The sequence below is a fragment of the Rattus norvegicus genome, chromosome X (assembly GCF_036323735.1).
Source record: "Rattus norvegicus strain BN/NHsdMcwi chromosome X, GRCr8, whole genome shotgun sequence".
NCBI classification, from domain to species: Eukaryota; Metazoa; Chordata; class Mammalia; order Rodentia; family Muridae; genus Rattus; species Rattus norvegicus.
In genome coordinates, this window is record NC_086039.1 from 70,074,459 (window position 1) to 70,092,815 (window position 18,357).

At 38.2% G+C, this 18,357-nt stretch overlaps 1 protein-coding gene across 1 annotated transcript in view; it reads right to left on the minus strand.

Moving 5' to 3' along the window:
- Positions 1–18,357, minus strand: part of Tex11 (testis expressed 11) — a 263,533-nt gene that overhangs the window by 101,447 nt on the left and 143,729 nt on the right. The window contains exon 17 of the mRNA XM_008773302.4: positions 6,504–6,606. Coding sequence (XP_008771524.1) covers positions 6,504–6,606 — 103 coding nt within the window. The remainder of the gene's footprint in view (positions 1–6,503; positions 6,607–18,357) is intronic.

An 18,357-nucleotide genomic window follows, 5' to 3' on the forward strand; every position in this document is an offset into this window, starting at 1 on the left:
ACCGATTACTAGGTGAGTAGGTGGGACTTCCAGATCAGAAAGAGGTAAAGAAGAGGAGAGAGGAACTGTATGCTTTTGGATGGCTGGAATGAGAGAGGCAAACAGAATGTAGGAAGCCAGAGGCTGTTGATTCGTGTGGTGGATCCACCACCCGAGGATTTCTAACATAGAAAAGTTTGTAAAATTAGGATGATATACTCTGTGCCCAGCGAGTGTGCTATCTGTTGATTCTAAACTAAGATTGTTTGGTGTTTCCTTCACGCTGCAACTCAACTGAGTTCCAGAGAAAGGTACAGCAGAAGAGCGTAGTGTGCAATGGTGCATCCCAGCCAGCCACGAAAATTTGGAAGCCCAGGGCATACATGGCAATAGCCAGCAATTGGAATTTAGTGAGATGGGAGGAGAGAGCCCTGGTTAAAAAGAAAGAATGCAGTCTTGGCCTGTCCACTGAGCTGGAAACAGACCAAGGCCGTCTGCCAATGCTAGCCAGCATTAGTGTAGATGCTTTTTTTATACTTCATGAAACACAGATCAAATTAAATGACAACCATAGATAAAATGGCCTTGACAGATACCCACAAAGCATTCCATCCAAACACTACAGGATACACATCCTCTTCAGTTGTCATGGAACTGACTCTGAAATAGATTATATATAATAGGATGCAAAGAAAGGATTTTAAAAAAAAATCACAGAAATGGGTGGGAGAGTTTTCAGCATTTGAGTGTTTGCTGCTCATGCAGAGGGCCCGAGTTAGTGTACCAGCACCCATATCAGTTGGGTCATGGATTCCTCTAATTCAAGCTTCAAAGGATTCCAAACTTTCTGGTCTCTTTGGATATGTGTACACACACACACACACACACACACACACACACACTGTATTTAAAATGCAGATGAAAATTTAAATAATGTCTTGTACCTCATTTGATTATAACAAAATAAATCTAAAACTCAACACCAAGAGAAACTTTAGAAAATTTCTTAAACTTACAGAAACTTCTTAAACTTAAACTTCAATAAAAAATGGATTATTGAAAAAAATTGAAAAGGAAACTAGTAATCTCCAAACTTTAATGAAAATGAAGACACAACATACCAAAACCTGTAAGATACAATGAAAGCAGTCTTAAGAAGGAAGTTCACAGCCATAAAAATTCAGAGAAATCTTAAATAACCTAACTATGCCCCATAGAACCTTGGAAAAATAAGATTAAGGCAAACCCTGAAGCAGTAGATATAAAGAAATAATAAAGATTGGGGAAGAAATTAATTACATAGAACAAAAAAATTAAGAAGAATCAATGAGTGGATTCTTTGGGGGGAAAAAAAGTAAGATTGACAAACATCTAACCAAACTAAACAAAAGAGAGAAGATCAAAATTATTAAAGAGATGAAAAAATCTATAGGCTTATATGTTTCTCAACCCGATTTTAATAATGGTTCTTAAATGCTTTAACCTTCCTTTTTGCCCACGACCCACCAGAGGTAGTGGAGAAGAAAGGTTATTAGGATATGAGGGAAGTGGGCCTATTTAGAAATTGTTCTTCAGAGCAAATTCCATCTGCACTGTCGGGAAATCAGCAGTTCAGTTCACAGTTCAGCAGCAGCGGTTTGATCCACTTGCAAACACTTCACAGGAATACCAACAGTTCAGTTCAGTAGTGTCAGGATAGCAGCAGCGGTGGCACAAACTAGCAGGAATGGCCAGGCTTCAGCCTGAATCAGCATGAGTCAGCAGCAGGCATTAGGACCACAAGTGACACCAGAAGTTCTTGGCTGTGCCTCTCTCTCTCTCTCTCTCTCTCTCTCTCTCTCTCTCTCTCTCTCCCTCCCTCCCTCCGTCCCTCGCTCTCTCCCTTTATCTATATCTATCTCTACACACACACACACACACACACACACACACACACACACACACACACACACACACACACACAAATCTACTGAGAAAGATACCAGGGAGACAGTACCTTTTCAATAGCCTTAAAAACACCTTGGAACAAACTGAGACAAGGAAATGAATAACCACTGTAATGAAAACTTGAAAACAGTAAAGACGGAAACTGAGGAAGACACTAGAATATGGAAAGAAATGATTGGAGGAATTAATGTTGTAAAAAGTGCTCTTTTCCCCAAGGGAATCTACCGATGTAATAGCAACCCAAATTCCAACAGCATCCGAGGACCCATGATCTCCCAACCATGGGTTTTTCACCAGGACTGCAGTACTCTGCATGAATCCCTTCCTGTGAACCAGGCCTAAAATCAGATCAAAAAGCTATTAGTTACGTCGTAACAGTCATGCCAGTATTGTACCAGTAGGCATAGCTTGCCTAGCAGGTTAGTGTTGTGGCATACAGGGTCTAGTGCTGGGTAAGACCACTGATGTATTTTCTTCCAACACACCATGAGTAGAATTTTTCCGGCACTCTGAGCGCTAGCCAACAAGGAAGTTTTTCTGACCGGTTAAGATTGACGTCTCTTTGTCCTGAGCTAGTATGTGCTGTGTTTTCAACATGCAGTTATAGTGGGCAAACAATGGTAATGTCAACAGCCTATGTTTCTTTGGAAATGTCTGGGCCTCCTTGACCAATAACTCATAAGAAGCTAAACCATGCTTTGTACTGTGGTTTTCATTTAATCACCTAAGTCTTCAGGGAGCAACAGTGTTGTCAAACCATGCATGACAATTCTGTCTGAACTCCTTTTTAGTTGTATTTTGAAATTATTCTACTAACTAGTGGGTTCCCATAAAGCTTTTCCATAAAGCTTTAGATTTTGGTTAACCTACCACTACCTCTCGTGTCCACTACTTGCCTGTCCCCACCCTCACTTAATCTTTTAACCTCAGTGTTCTGTGTACTTCATCTCACTATTTCATTTCACATGTATCCTATTATCCTTCCACTTTTAAAGGTGGATTATGAGGTAGTAGGTTCCCATATGGCTTTTCGTACCCCTTCTGTTGAGCTATCCCTCCTCTTCGCTTCCTAATTTCTCCCGCACTCTCATAGCAATCCTTGCTTAAGCCTTTCTGCCCCTAGGATTCCACTTCATTGCTTCTGTTTCACTGATACTATAATATATTAATGCCGCCCACCTTCAGGAACATTGTCTGCAAGAAGGTAGTTACTGCATGAGACCTACAAAGCATCAAGCATCAAAATTATACCATACCATACCATGAGTGATCTCCAGGCACACTCCTCACTTAGGTACCAGCATTGTTTAATTACTAAGGGGAGAAAGAATTCTCTTTTGAAGACATAGGTTTCCTGAGACTTAGTGAGTAGCCTCACACCCATGTACACATGGACAGCACTAACTGGACTTAGTGGGTTATAAAAACAAAAAGAAATGAAATTGGGAGGGTTTTGTTGGAGGGAATATCACAGTTTCAACCATCAACTTGACACAAACATAAGAGACAAACTAGAAAAGAGGAAACTGAACTGAAGAATTATACAGGTCAGGTTGGCCTGTACGCATGACTGTGGAGCATTTTCTTATTGTAATTGACATAGGAGGCTCCAGGCCACTATTACCATGGCCATCCTGAGGTAGTTAGGACGGGCCTATGTAAGAAAGGCAGCTAAGCAAGTCAGAACAAAGAAGCCATTAAGTAGTGTTTCATTTTCCCTGCTCCATTTTGCTGAGTTGAGTTTCTCCTGCCTTAGTTTCCTTTGATAATGGACTATAAAATGTAACATGAAATAAACCATGTTTTTTCCTCCAAGTTGTCATGGTTTTTATCACTAATACAGAAAACCAAGCTAGAATAAGAGGACACAGGGAAGTTGATTATCTTTCATTCTATATAGGTATATGTTTTCAAAGTTAAAAAATTTTAAAATCTAAGTATTTTTTAAAAAAATAAAAAATGGCACTCTTAAAATTTACATAGAAGAACAAAAAATCTGAACTAGACAAAGAAATGCTAAGTAAAGAAGAATGAAGAAGATATCACCACATTTGATTTCGAGATACACTACAGAGCCATAAGACCAAAATCGGTGTGGCCATTAATCTAATTGAGGTGGTAACATAACTCATTTGGAAAGACATACTGGCTTGTATAGGGTGAAGAAGTTGAATTGCACTGTAGCATTCATGCATTCATTGTTCTCATCTCCTCACTGTGAATGTAATGTTAGCAGCTGATTCCATGTTCTGCTGCACTGATGTCTCCACCATGACAGACTATGTCTTGAACTGTGAACTTATTTGACAGGGTATATATATATATGTGTGTGTGTGTGTGTGTGTGTGTGTGTGTGTGTGTGAGAGAGAGAGAGAGAGAGAGAGAGAGAGAGAGAGAGAGAAAGAGAGAGATATCTCACAGAAATAGGAAAAGAAAAGAAACTATGACAGATGGTATGGAACAAGCATAAAAACAGATAGGAATATCAATAAAATGTTATTGAATAGAGGACCCATGTATAAGCCCACACAGAGTCACCTGATTTTTGACAAAGGTATCAAAATTAAACCTTGGGGAAAAGGCATCCTCTTCAGCAAATGGTGATGGGAGAACTGGATGTGTACATGTGAAAGAACGAAAGCAGATCATCTCCCACCCTGCATAAGAATTAATACAAATGAACTGAAGTAAGGAAATCAGTCTAGAGATTCCTCAGAAATTTGGAAATAGATGTACTTGACTATCAAGCAATACTACTCTTGGGCATACACCCAAAAGATTCTCCACCATGCCACTGGGGCATGTGTTACATTATGTTCATAGCAGCCTTATTTATAATAGCTAGAAGCTGGAAACAACCCAGGTGTCCGACAAACAGAGGAATGGATACAGAAAGTGTGGTTCATTTACACAGTGGAAACTACTCAGCTACTAAGAACCAGGGCATCTTGAGTTTTACAGGCAAATGGATGGAACTAGAAAGTGTCCCGAGGGAGGTTTGTAAGACGCAAAATGACATGCATGGTATGTACTCACAAATAAATGGACATTAGCCAAAAAAAAGTACAGAATACCCAGGATATAGTCCACAGAACTCAAAAAAGTTAACAAGCCAAAGGGTCCAAGTGAGGACACCTCAATCCCACTTGGGAGGGAGAAGAAAGCAATCACAGGAGGTGGGAGGGAGGGACTGGGTGGGAAATGGTATGGGGAGGGGAGGAGGGGAACATAATCAGGTATTGGGTGGGGAAACAAGACTGAAGCCCCGAGAGCCAGCCAAAAGAATGGAAACAGGCAACCTAGGGAGGTAGGAGGTGGAGGGACCCTGCAGAATGTACCAGACACCTGGTAGGTGAGAGACTCTCAGGACTCAAAGAGAGGGCCTTAGATGAAATGCCCTACAGCGGGGACAGGGAACTTACTGAACCCACCTCCAGCAGAAAGACAGGGCATCAAGTGAGGGATGGGGTTGCCATCCCACAGTCAAAGCTCTGACCCAGAATTGTTCCAGTCTGAAAGAACTGCAGGGACAAAATGGAGGAGAACCTGGGGAAAAAGAGGTCCAGCGACAGGACTAAAGTATGATCCAACGAAAAGGGAGGCCCCAAGGCCTGACACCACTACTGAAGCTATGGAGGGTTCACAAAAAGGGGCCTATCATGACTCCTCTCCAAAAGAACCAACAAGCAGCTGGAAGGTCAGATGCAGATATTTGCATCCAAACAATGAAGAGAAAGCTGGTGAGCCCTGTGGTTGAATTAGGGAAAAGCTGGAAGAAGCTGAGGAGGAGGGCCACCCTAGAGGAAGACCAGCAGTCTCCATTAAACTGCACACCCGAAATCTCTCAGACACTGGATCACCAACCAGGCAGCAGACACCAGCTGATATGAGACCCCCAACACATATACAGCAGAGGGCGGCCGGGTCTGGGTTCAGTCAGAGAAGATGCACCTAACCCTCAGAAGAGTGGAGGCCCCAGGGAGTTTAGAGGTCTGGTGGGAGGGGGAGGGGGAACATCCTTGTGGAGACAGGGGGCAGGTAGGAGGTATGAGGGTGGACCAGGAATGGAATAAAATCTGAAGTGTAAAAAAAAAGAAGATTAAATAAAAAGAAGGAAAAAACAACAAAAAGATTAGGGTTGCTTATCATCATCATCATCATCATCATCATCATCATCATCATCATCATTATACAACATTAGTGAACAGAGTCAAAAGGTAACCAAAGACTCTGATTTACAGGTTAATAGTTAACTGCTGTAAATTTTATTATAATTGCCCCTCCCTAATTTTACAACCTCAGAGATGGTTAGTTCAAATGATAAAGTATAACCAGCAATAAAAAAATTTCCCAAACTCCTTTCCAATATTTGCCCATTTAAGATCCTTCAGATAGGTGGTTGCTTTTTTAATACTTTCACATTCCCTCTAGTTTCTTTGTGCATTATTGTATAACGTTTATGGAAGAGTTATTATATCTATACATTCTACTATCTTAGAAAGTATTTACTTATTGTGGATTTTTTTTATTTTCTAAGGATTTTTTTGTTAACGTTAATGAGTAAAGAACATTTATACCTCTGTAGGCTTCACCATCCAAGATTGCAATCTTGAATATATAATACTGAGTGAAAATGTTTGTAGGATCCTGTTGCTCAGCTTCTGCCAAGGCCTCTTTAGCCTGAAAAGATAACAAAACCATAGGGTTGATTTTATAAAAGTCCTCACCATATCTTACTAATGTCATTGTTAGATGCAATTGTTGAAGGGTACTCACAATGAAAAGAAAAGAACCTAAAGTTTTTTTAAAGATCTACTGCCTTACAAGGTTAGAGAAATAGGTTTGCTTTTAGAACAAGAGGATAAGTCATGATAAAATAACTTTCCTTCTGAAAACAATCACAAATTTTAGATAATATACTTCAATTTTTTATAAAAAAAACACTAGGATAAAATAATAGGACACTTGAGATAGTAGCAAAAAATCATGAAACCAAATCTAAGAAAAAGTTGAGACTACTTTCGACAATGAAAACTCCTTTGTCTGGTAGGTGTTGCGAATATGGACAAGCCTTGGTAAATCAGGAACAAGACATCAAATTCCACAAGATCATATGGTTAGACTCAGACTAAGTCAAAAGTACACTTGATCCTACATATAACCACTCCAGGAGACCACAAAGAAAGTGACTTTGGCACTGGATAAAAAGGAGTACACCACATGGGGAGAAATTATTCCATAAGATGTAATACAAATCCTGGTGGAGAGAGGGCTTATAAGACCTAAAGTTATGAATAATTGCTCCCAAACATAATGCAAGAAAAGGGGAAATCCTTTCTGGGAGAAGAAACATTCGTTTTAGAATTTTTAAGAATGATGAGCTGAAAACATTAAAAAAAATAACCAAGTACCCTATAGAACCAGACACAATAAATGGCTAATGGCAGAAATAATAGATAACAGAAACAGATATTCAAGATGAAGAAAGTGGGGTAATAATGAAAAATAATTAAAAAACCTATTTACAAAACAATTATGCTTTCGAAGTTTGAAAAAAATAAAAGATATATATTTTTTTGGTTCTTTTTTTCGGAGCTGGGGATTGAACCCAGGGCCTTGTACTTCCTAGGCAAGCGCTCTACCACTGAGCTAAATCCCCAACCCCAAAAGATATATTTTATTTTTTAATTTTATTGGATATATTTTATTTACATTTCAAATGTTATTCCATTACCCGGTTTCCTGTCCATGATCCCTCTATCCCCTTTCCCTCCCCTTCTTCTGTAAGGGTGTTCCACTCCCCATCCACTCCCCACCCCCTAGAAATTCCCCTAAACTAAGGGGTCCAACCTTGGCAGGACCAAAGGGGTTCTCCTTCCTTTGGGGCCCAACAAATTCATCCTCTGCTACATATACAACTGGAGCCATGGGTCAGTCCATGTAGAGTCTTTGGGTAATGGTTTAGTCCCTGGGAGCTCTGGTTCGTTGGCATTGTTTTTCTTATGGGGTTGTAAGACACTTCAGCACTTTCAGTCCTTTCTCTTGATTCCTTCAACAGGGGTCCCATTCTCAGTTCAGTGGTTTGCTGCTAGCATTCACCTCTGTATTTGATATGCTGTGGCTGTGTCTCTCAGGAGACATCTATATCCAGTTCCTGACAGCATGTACTTCTTTGCTTCATCCATCTTATCTAGTTTTGGTGGCTGTATATGTATGGGCCACATGTGGGGCAGGCTCTGAATGGCCATTCCTTCAAACTCTGCTCCAAACTTTGCCTCCATATCCCCTCCTATGGATATTTTTGTTCCCCCTTTTAAAGAGTGGAAACATCTGCACTTTGGTCATCCTTCTTCTTGAACTTCCAGTGGTCTATGGATTGTATCTTGGGTAATTCGAACTTTTGGGCTAATATCCACTGATCATACCATTTCTGCTTTTCTGTGATTGGGTTACCTCACTCAGGATGATATTTTCTAGTTCCATCCATTTGCCTATGAATTTCATAAAGTCATTGTTTTTGATAGCTGAGTAATATTCCATTGTGTAGATGTACCACATTTTCTGAATCCATTCCTCTTTTGAAGGGCATCTGGGTTCTTTCCAACTTCTGGCTATTATAAATAAGGCTACTATGAACATAGTGGAGCATGTTTCTTTGTTGTATGTTGGAGCATCTTTTGGGTATATGCCCAGGAGAGGTATAACTGGGTCCTCAGGTAGTCCAATGTTCAATTTTCTGAGGAACCTCCAGACTGATTTCCAGAGTGGTTGTACCAGTCTGCAATCCCACCAACAATGGAGGAGTGTTCCTCTTTCTCCACATCCTCCTCAGCATCTGCTGTCACCTGAATTTTTATCTTTGTCATTCTGACTGGTGTGAGGTGGAATCTTGGGGTTTTTTGATTTGCATTTCCCTGATGAGTAAGGATGTTGAACATTTCTTTAGGTGCTTCTCAGCCATTCGATATTCCTCAGCTGAGAATTCTTTAGTTCTGTGCCCCACTTTTTAATAGGGTTATTTGTCTCCCTGCAGTCTAACTCCATGAGTTCTTTGCATATTTTGGATATTAGACCTCTATCGGATGTAGGATTGGTAAAGACCTTTCCCCAATCTGTTGGTTGCCATTTTTGTCCTACTGACAGTGTCCTTTGCCTTACAGAAGCTTTGCAGTTTTATGAGGTATCATTTGTCGATTCTTGATCTTACAGCATATGCCATTGGTGTTCTGTTCAGGAAATTTTCCTCTTTCCCCACTTTCACTTCTATTGATTTAAGTGTTTCGGTTTTATGTGAAGGTTTTTTGATTCACTTGGACTTGAGCTTTGTACAAGGAGATAAGAATGGATTGATTTGCATTCTTCTACATGCTGACTACCACTTGAGCTGACACCATTTGTTGAAAATGCTGTCTTTTATCCACTAGATGGTTCTAGCTCCTTTGTCAAAGTTCAAGTGACCATAGGTGTATGGGTTCATTTTTGGGTCTTCAATTCTATTCCACTGATCTACCTGCCTGTCTCTGAACCAATACCATGAAGGGTTTTGGGGGTTTTTTTTGTTGTTGTTGTTTGTTTTGTTTTGTTTTTTATCACGATTGCTCTATAATACAGCTTGAGGTCAGGGATGGAGATCTCCCCTCCCCCCAGCAGTTCTTTCATTCTTGAAAATAGTTTTCGCTATCCTGGGTTTTTGTTACTCCAAATGAATTTGCAAATTTCTCTAACTATAAGAAGAATCGAGTTGGAATTTTGATGGGGATTACATTGAATCTGTAGATTGCTCTCAGGAAGATGGCCATTTTTATTATATTAATCCTGCCAATTCATGAGAATGGGAGGGAGAGCTTTCCATCTTCTGAGATCTTCAATTTCTTTCTTCAGAGGCTTGAAGTTCTTGTCATATAGATCTTTCACTTGATTGCTTAGAGTCACACCTCATTATTTTATATTATTTGGGTGTCATTTCGCTAATTTCTTTCTCAGCCTGTTTATCCTTTGTGTAGAGGAAGGATACTGATTTGTTTGAGTTAATTTTATACCCACTTTGCTGAAGTTGTTTATCAGGTTTAGTAGTTCTCTGGTGGAACTTTTGGGGTCACCTAAGTATATTATCATATCTGCAAATAGTAATTTTGACTTCTTCCTTTCCAATTTGTATCCTTTGACCTCCTTTTGTTGTCTGATTGCTCTGGCTAGGACTTCAAGAACTATATTGAACAAGTAGGGAGAGAGTGGGCAGCCTTGACTAGTCCCTGATTTTAGTGGGATTGCTTCAAGTTTCTCTCCATTTAGTTTGATGTTAGCAACTGGATTGCTGTATATGGCTTTTACTATGTTTAGGTATGGTCCTTGAATTCCTGATCTTTCCAGGACTTTTATCATGAAGGGGTGTTGAATTTGTCAAATGCTTTCTCTCCATTTAATGAAATGATCATGTGGTTTATTCTTTGAGTTTATATAGTGGATTATGTTGATGTATTTCCATATATTGAACCATCCGTGTATCCCTGGGATGGGATCATGATGGATGATCATTTTGATGTGTTCTTGGATTTGGTTTGTAAGAATTTTATTGAGTATTTTTGCATCGATATTCATAAGGGGAATTGGTATGAAAGTTCTCTTTCTTTGTTGGGTCTTTGGGTGGTTTAGGTATAAGCGTAATTGTGGCTTTATAGAAGGAATTTCATAGTGTTATGTCTGTTTCTATTTTGTGGAATTGTTTGGACATTGTCGGTATAAGGTCTTCTATGAAGGTCTGCTAGAATTCTGTGCTAAACCCATCCTTGGTTCTTTTTGGTTGGGAGACTTTTAATAACTGCTTCAATTTCTTTAGGAGTTACGGGGTTGTTTAGATGATTTATCTGATGCTGATTTAACTTTGATAACCTGTTATTTGTCTAGAAATTTGTCCATTTCCTCCAGATATTCCAGTTTTGTTGAATATAGGTTTTTTAAAATAGGATCTGATGATTTTTTTTTAATTTCCTCAGAATCTGTTGTTATGTCTCCCTTTTCATTTCTGAATTTGTTAACTTGAATACACTCTCTGTGCCCTCTGGTTAGTCTAGCTAAGGGTTTATCTACTTAAAAATCTTGTTGATTTTATCAAAGAACCAGCTCCTGGTTTTGTTGATTCTTTGTATAGTCCTTGTTTCTACTTGGTTGATTTCAGCCCTGAGTTTGATTATTTCCTGCCTTCTACCCTTCTTGATTGTATTTGCTTCTTTTTGTTCTAGAGCTTTTAGGTGTGCTGTCAAGCTGCTTATGTATGCTCTCGCCAGTTTCTTTTTGGAGGCACTCAGAGCTATGATTTTTCCTCTTAGCATCGCTTTCATACAATGAAAAGTATGACACAGTCCCATAAGTTTGGGTATGTTGTGCCTTCATTTTCATTTCTTTAATTTCATTTCTTCCTTGATGAAATTATCATTGGGTAGGGCGTTGTTCAGCTTCCATGTAGTATGTGTGTTTTCTGTCGTTTTTGTTACTGAAGACCAGCCTTAGTCTGTGGTGATCTGATAGGATGCATGAGATTATTTCAATCTTCTTGTATCTGTTGAGGCCTGTTTTGTGACCAATTATATGGTTAATTTTGGAGAAAGTTTGTGAGGTGCAGAGAAGAAGGTATATTCTTTTGTTTTAGGATGGAATGTTTTACAAATATCTGTTAAGTCCTTTTGGTTCATAACTTCTGTTAGTTTCTCTATGTCTCTGTTTAGTTTCTGTTTCCATGATCTGTCCATTGATGAGAGTGGGGTGTTGAAATCTCCTACTATTATTGTGTGGGGTACAATGTGTGCTTTGAGCTTTAGTAAGGTTTCTTTTATGAATGTAGGTGTCCTTGTATTTGGGGCATAGATATTTACGATTGAGATTTCATCTTGGCGTATTTTTCTTTTGATGAATATGAAGTGTCCTTCCTTATAAAAGATATATTTTAAAAATGCAAATAGACAGATTAGTATTAGTACCTAGTGGCACAATTATAGTGATCTTTCAACCTTGTGTAAATTCTATTTAGCTTTTCATACACTGTAACAGATTTAATATTTTTTGTCTATCAGTGAACTTCATGGAAATAAAGACCAATTTTAATGATTTATTTTTATGTGTTGTGTGCTATGCCTACATGTATGCATATGTACCACATACTTGCTGACCCAGAAGAGGGCATGTAATCCTCTGGAACCAGAGTTACAGCCAATTGTGAGCCACAAAATAGGTACTGTGAAATGAGCCTAAGGTACTCTGCAAGACCAGCCAGTGCATTTTAACCACTGAGCCATCTCTCTATCCCCAAAGACTATTTTAAAATGTGACCTTGAAATGTCAGAAAGGGGGAATGTCTTGAAGTGAAATATGTATAAGCTAAATGAAACAAATAGAACAAGATGAATAGTATCTTAGAAATCAGTAAAGAGAAATTTACTTAACTGAAAGATGAAGAAGAAAGGAAGTAAGAAAGAGGATGGGGAATTCACTGGTACAGTACTTACTTGCCTAGCATGAAGCATGCCTTAGTTTCGACCCTAGCACCACAATCATAGTTAAAACACAATTTTAATTACGGTTTCTACTGCTGTGATAAAGCACTGTGCTCTAAAGTATCTTGAAGAGAAAAGAGTTTATTTTAGCTTACATTTACCCATCACACTCCATAATGAAGGGAACTTGGGGCAGGAACTTGGAGGTAGGAACTGATAGAGCCATGGAGGAGTATTATTTATTGGCTTGCTCCTCGTGGCTTGCTTGTGCTGCTTTCTTATAGCACTCTTCCCACTAGAGTAGAAATAGCACTGCCCACTGTGAGCTGGGCCCTGCCATATCAATTATCAATCAAGAGTTTCATGAAAGTCTTGCCCACAGGCCAGTATGACTAGGGCATTTTTCCCAATCAAGATTCCTTCTTCTAAATAACTCTAGCTTGTGTCAAATTGACATAAACTACCCAGTACCAATATTAAATATACAGAACAAAAAATATTAAAGCTGCCAGAGGGGGGTAAAACTCAAGTCACATATAAAGAAAAACCCATGAGAATTACATTTGACTTCTCAATGGAAACCCTGAAAGTCAAAAGAATCTGGAATAAGATTCCAAATTCTAAAAGATTATGGCAGGAAAACTAGACCACTGTCCCCAGAAAGATTATCTGTTATAGCTAAAGAAAAATGAAAAATGAAAATCTTTCCATGATCCAAACAACTTAATAAAATCACATACAACAAAACACCATATATCCCCACTACACAGAAGCAATATTTGGCACTGAAAAGAGGACTAAGCACAGCCAAGAGACTCTAGAAAAAAGAAAAGCTATAACAACGGAATACAAAGGACAACTAAAAATACAAGTGAGTACAATAAATACATAGAACAATAAAAGAACTACCAATTGCTATCTATACTATACACATCTTTCAATAATACCTCTAATTATGAAGAGGCTCAACTTTATAATCAAATCACACAAGCAAGCTCAGTGTATTTAAAAAACCTGTAGCAGAGGACTGTGTTGATATCCAGGGTCTGTACTTCCCCTGGAGACCAAGTAATGCCAGCAGTCCTTGCTTTGCTGTCCTTACTGTTGACAGAACCCACATGGAAGTCCATGATTGGAAGTCCATGATCCATGATCTTGCTGACTGTAAAAGGCAAGGAAGCTACTTTGCAGTGACATTGATGACTTCAGACTTAAGACTTGAAAAAGAAGTACATAGAAGGCTTCTGTGACTAACACTTTCCTCACCCCATGCTGCCCCCTACACCCTCCAAGTAACAACCTAGACAGAAACACATCAAAGACAAACATTGTGATAAGGATGCTGAAGTGTAGCTCTCTATAATTAAGGGCTTCTGGTGGGGGTGCAGATGAAGAAGCACTCAGTCTTCTTTAAGGGGCTGGCTACTGGGAGTTTCATATACTGCTCCACACAGTATATGAACAGCACAAACTGGAATTGTGGTTTTTTTTCTTCTTTCTCCTACTCCTTTTCTCTTCCTCTTCCTCTACTTCCTCCCCTTCTTCCTCCTCCTTCTCCTCCTTCTCCTCCTTCCTTTGTGGGAGAGGTCACAAGAGTAAGGGGCAGACCTGGGAGGGCTAGAAATTTAATGTGATTGGGGTACATGATGTGAAATTCTCAAGTAATCAATAAAAACATTATGTTGTGAAAAGCTCTGTATACATGTTGCTTACAAGAAACTCAGATTTAAAGTCACATACTACCTTAAACCAAAATGACAGAAAAAGGTTTTTTGGTCAAATAGGATCAAGAAGAAAGCAGGAATTGCCATCCTAATATCTGACAAAATAAATATCAAACTAAATCTAATCTGAAGAAAGAAAAAAGGGCACTTCATTCTAATCAAGGGATTAAGTAATCAGGGGAGAAAATCACAATACTGAACACATATGCACCAAAGTTTGGTACAATTTCACAAAAAGCATACTACTTGAATTTAAAAACAGATTAACACAAAACCAATAATTGTAGGTAATTTCAATACCCTACTTTATCCAAAAGATAGGCCATCTGTGCAAAAACCAGAGAAACCTCAGAATTAAACAATATCCTGCATCAAATGGCCCTAACAAATAACTGCAGAATTTTCACCCAAATGACAAAAAATAATCTACTCAGAAGCACATGGAAACTTTTCTAAAATAAACCACATCCTGAGGCACAAAGCAAACAATTAGAGAAAAACTGAAAAAATTCCATGTACCCTATCTGACCATTATGCAATAAAACAAAAAATGACAGCAAACAAACTCCAGTAAGGATATTAATTCATGAAGATTAAGTAAGTAATTATGAAAGGGTGAATAGGTCAAACAAGAAATCAAAAAAGAAATGAAAACCTTTCGGGAATTAAATGAAAATGAAAATGCACCCTAACTAAACCTCTTGGGTACATCAAAGTCACAATTAAGAGGGAAGTTTATAACCCTAAGAGACTACACAAAAAGATCAGAAAAAGAACAAATTAAATGACTCTATGATGCAACTCAAGAATTGGGGAGGTGGGGCAAACTAAGCCCAAACTCAGCAGATAGCAAGAAATAATAAAAACCAATGCAAAAGTTAATGAAATAGAAGGAAAGAAAATAATGCAGAATGAATAACTGTAAGAGCTCATTCTTGGCCTAACTAACCAAAAGAAAAGATGACCTAAATTAGCAGAATTAGAAATGAACAAGGAAACATTACAACAGATACCAAAGAAATGAAGAATGTTAAAGGAAATTTCTTTATGAACCTGCACTCCATTAAGTAGAAAAATCTAAATTAATTTTTTGATTCATCCAAACTACCAAAGTTAAACCAAGAAGAGACCAACAATCTAAACATAGCCATAACATAGGTGATCGAGACCATAATGAAAAGCTCACTCCCTCTACACAAACAAAGAAACAAACAAAGAAACAAAAACCCTCCAGGTCCAGATGAAGTCCTATAAGAATTCTACCAGACTATAACCAATCTATAACCAGTAACCAATGTTTTTTATACTCTTCAAAAATATAGAAACAGAAAGTTGACTGACTCTAGAAATTGTTCTATGAAGCCAGCATTATTCTTATAATCAAACCAAGTAAAAACATAAAAACATACCTACAAACCAGTATCTCTGATGGACATAGGTACAAAAAAATTCCTCAATAAAGTACTACCAAGCAAATACTAGCAGTAAGTATTTATTCACCATGATCAAATTGGCTTCGTCCTGGCAATGCAAGGCTGGTACAACATACATAATTCAATACATATAATAAATCATAAAAATATACTTAAAGACAAAAATATCGGATGATGTCAATAGGAGACAAATCTTTGGCAAAATCCAACATGCTTTCATATTAGTCCTAGAGAAAGTAGGAGCAGAAGGAACACACCTCAACAAGATAAAGGCTATATATGATAAAACCCAGAGACAACTGTAATTCTTAGGAATTTCTTTAAAAAACAGAACTTATAGAATGAATAGATATAGATATATAGATTTTCTCATTTTTATTAGGTTGTTTATTTAGTTTTTTCTCAATCCTTTGTGCATTTTGGTTCGTAAGTCTTTGTTGAATGAATAGTTGGAAAAAATCTTCCCATTCTGTAGGCCATCTAGTCACTCGATTATCTGTTTCTTTTTCTGTAAGTTTTTAAAATTTACTATGTTTCATTTATCAATGTTGACTTATTTTCTGACTGGCTAGAGGCCTATTCATACATAGAAAAAAATCCTAAAGTTTGTATGTTACCAAAAAAGACCACAGATATCCAAAGCAATCATGAGCAAAAATAATAGCACTGGAGAGGTTGCTATTCCAGACTTCATATTACAGAACCATAATGACAGAAGCAATATGGTACTTGCACAAAAACAGGTTGACCAATGGAATAAAGCAGAAGACCCAAACATGAACACCTGAAATTACATCCAACTGATACTTGACAAAGAGGAAAAGAATCACAGGAGAAAAGACAGAAACTTCACCACATGAAATGGTGCTGGGAAAACTGGATGTATATATTCAGAAGAATGAAATTAAGGCCGACAATTAGTACTTGGGACCTCATAAAACTGAAAAGCTTCTGTACAGTTAAGGAAACAGTCATTGGTCAAAAGAATAATCTAGAGAATGGAAGTGAACTTTGACCTCTTGGACTTCCTACCTGGACCAAATCTTGTAAGCCACTCTAATTAAGTACATTAGTATATACACAATGTGTGTATATGTATATACATATATATGCATACACACAGAGATATATATGTATATACATAGAGAGAGCATGTATCTGTGTTAGCAGTTCTATTCCTTTAGATAACCCTGACTAATACAATTACTATGTAATCCAAAATTCTTTCATGTGGTAATTATCCAAAAACTAATATTAAAATCTCAAGTATCTGTATTTTTATGTTCATGAAAAGGACTATTTAATAATAACAAATATCCATGAGCAGCATAAATATCAATTAATGAATAAATAGCTAAAAAATGTGTGCATGCAATGCAATATTATTCAGTCTAAACAGAAATGTGTCCTAATATGGATGGACCCTGAAGATGTTGATTGTACATTTTTACATATCTAAAATGGTCAAATTCATAGAATTGAAGAGTGTACTAGTGGTCTCAAGGGACTAGAGGAGAATAGTAGAGAGTTACTAATTAAATTATATAATTACAGGCAAGTAAGATATATCTTAAAATTTGTCATTTAATAACATATTTGAAGTCAGTAATATGTATTGTGTGCAAAAACTTAGTTGATAACAAATTTCATTTAAAGTTTAATAAAGTCAAAACTAATGTTATTTGGATTTAGATCTTGTTTGAAGATTTTAAATTTTTTCCTCCATCTTTATTAAATTGGGTATTTCTTATTTACATTTCAATTGTTATTCCCTTTCCCGGTTTCCAGGTCAACATCCCCCTAACCCCTTCCCCTCCCCATCCTCCCCCCATTACCGCCCTCCCCCCAACAATCCTGTTCACTGGGGGGTCAGTCTTGGCAGCACTAAGGGCTTTTATTAGATATATTTCTTTACTTACATTTCAAATGTTATTCCCTTTCCCCGTTTCCTGCCCATAAGTCCCCATTCCCTCCCCCTCCCCCTCCCCCATATGGGTATTCCCCCCATATATCTCCCTTACTGCCCCCCATATTCCCCTGCACTGGGGGTCCAACCTTGACAGGACCAAGGTCTTCCCCTTCCACTGGTGCCCCAACAAGGCTATTGTCTGCTACATATGCAGTTGGAGCCCTGGGCCAGCCCATGTACAGTCTTTCCGTAGTGGTTTAGTCCCTGGAAGCTCTGGTTGGTTGGCATTGTTGTTTTTATGTGGTTGCAAGCTCCTTCAACTCTTTCAATATTTCCTCTAATTACCCCCAAGGGGGTCCTGTTCTCAGTTCAGTGGTTTGCTGCTAGCATTGACCTCTGTATTGGACATGCTCTGGATGTGTCTCTCAGGAGAGATCTATATCCGGTTCCTTTCAGCACGCATTTTTTAGCTTCATCAATCTTATCTAGTTTTGGTAGCTGTATATATATGGGCCACCTGTGGGGCAGGCTCTGAATGGGTGTTCCTTCAGTCGTTGCTTTAAACTTTGCTTCCATATCCCTCCTATGGATATTTTTCCCCTTTTAAGAAGGACTGGGAGCATCCGCATTTTGGTCATTCTTCTTGAGCTTCCTGTGGTCTGTGGATTGCATCTTGGGTAATTCGAGCTTTTGGGCTTATAGCCACTTATCAATGAGTGCATACCAAGTGTGTTTTTCTGTGATTGGATTACCTCACTCAGGATGATATTTTCTAGTTCATTCCATTTGCCTATGAATTTCATGAAGTCATTGTTTTTGATTGTAGTACTCCATTGTGTAGATGTATCACATTTTCTGAATCCATTCCTCTGTTGAAG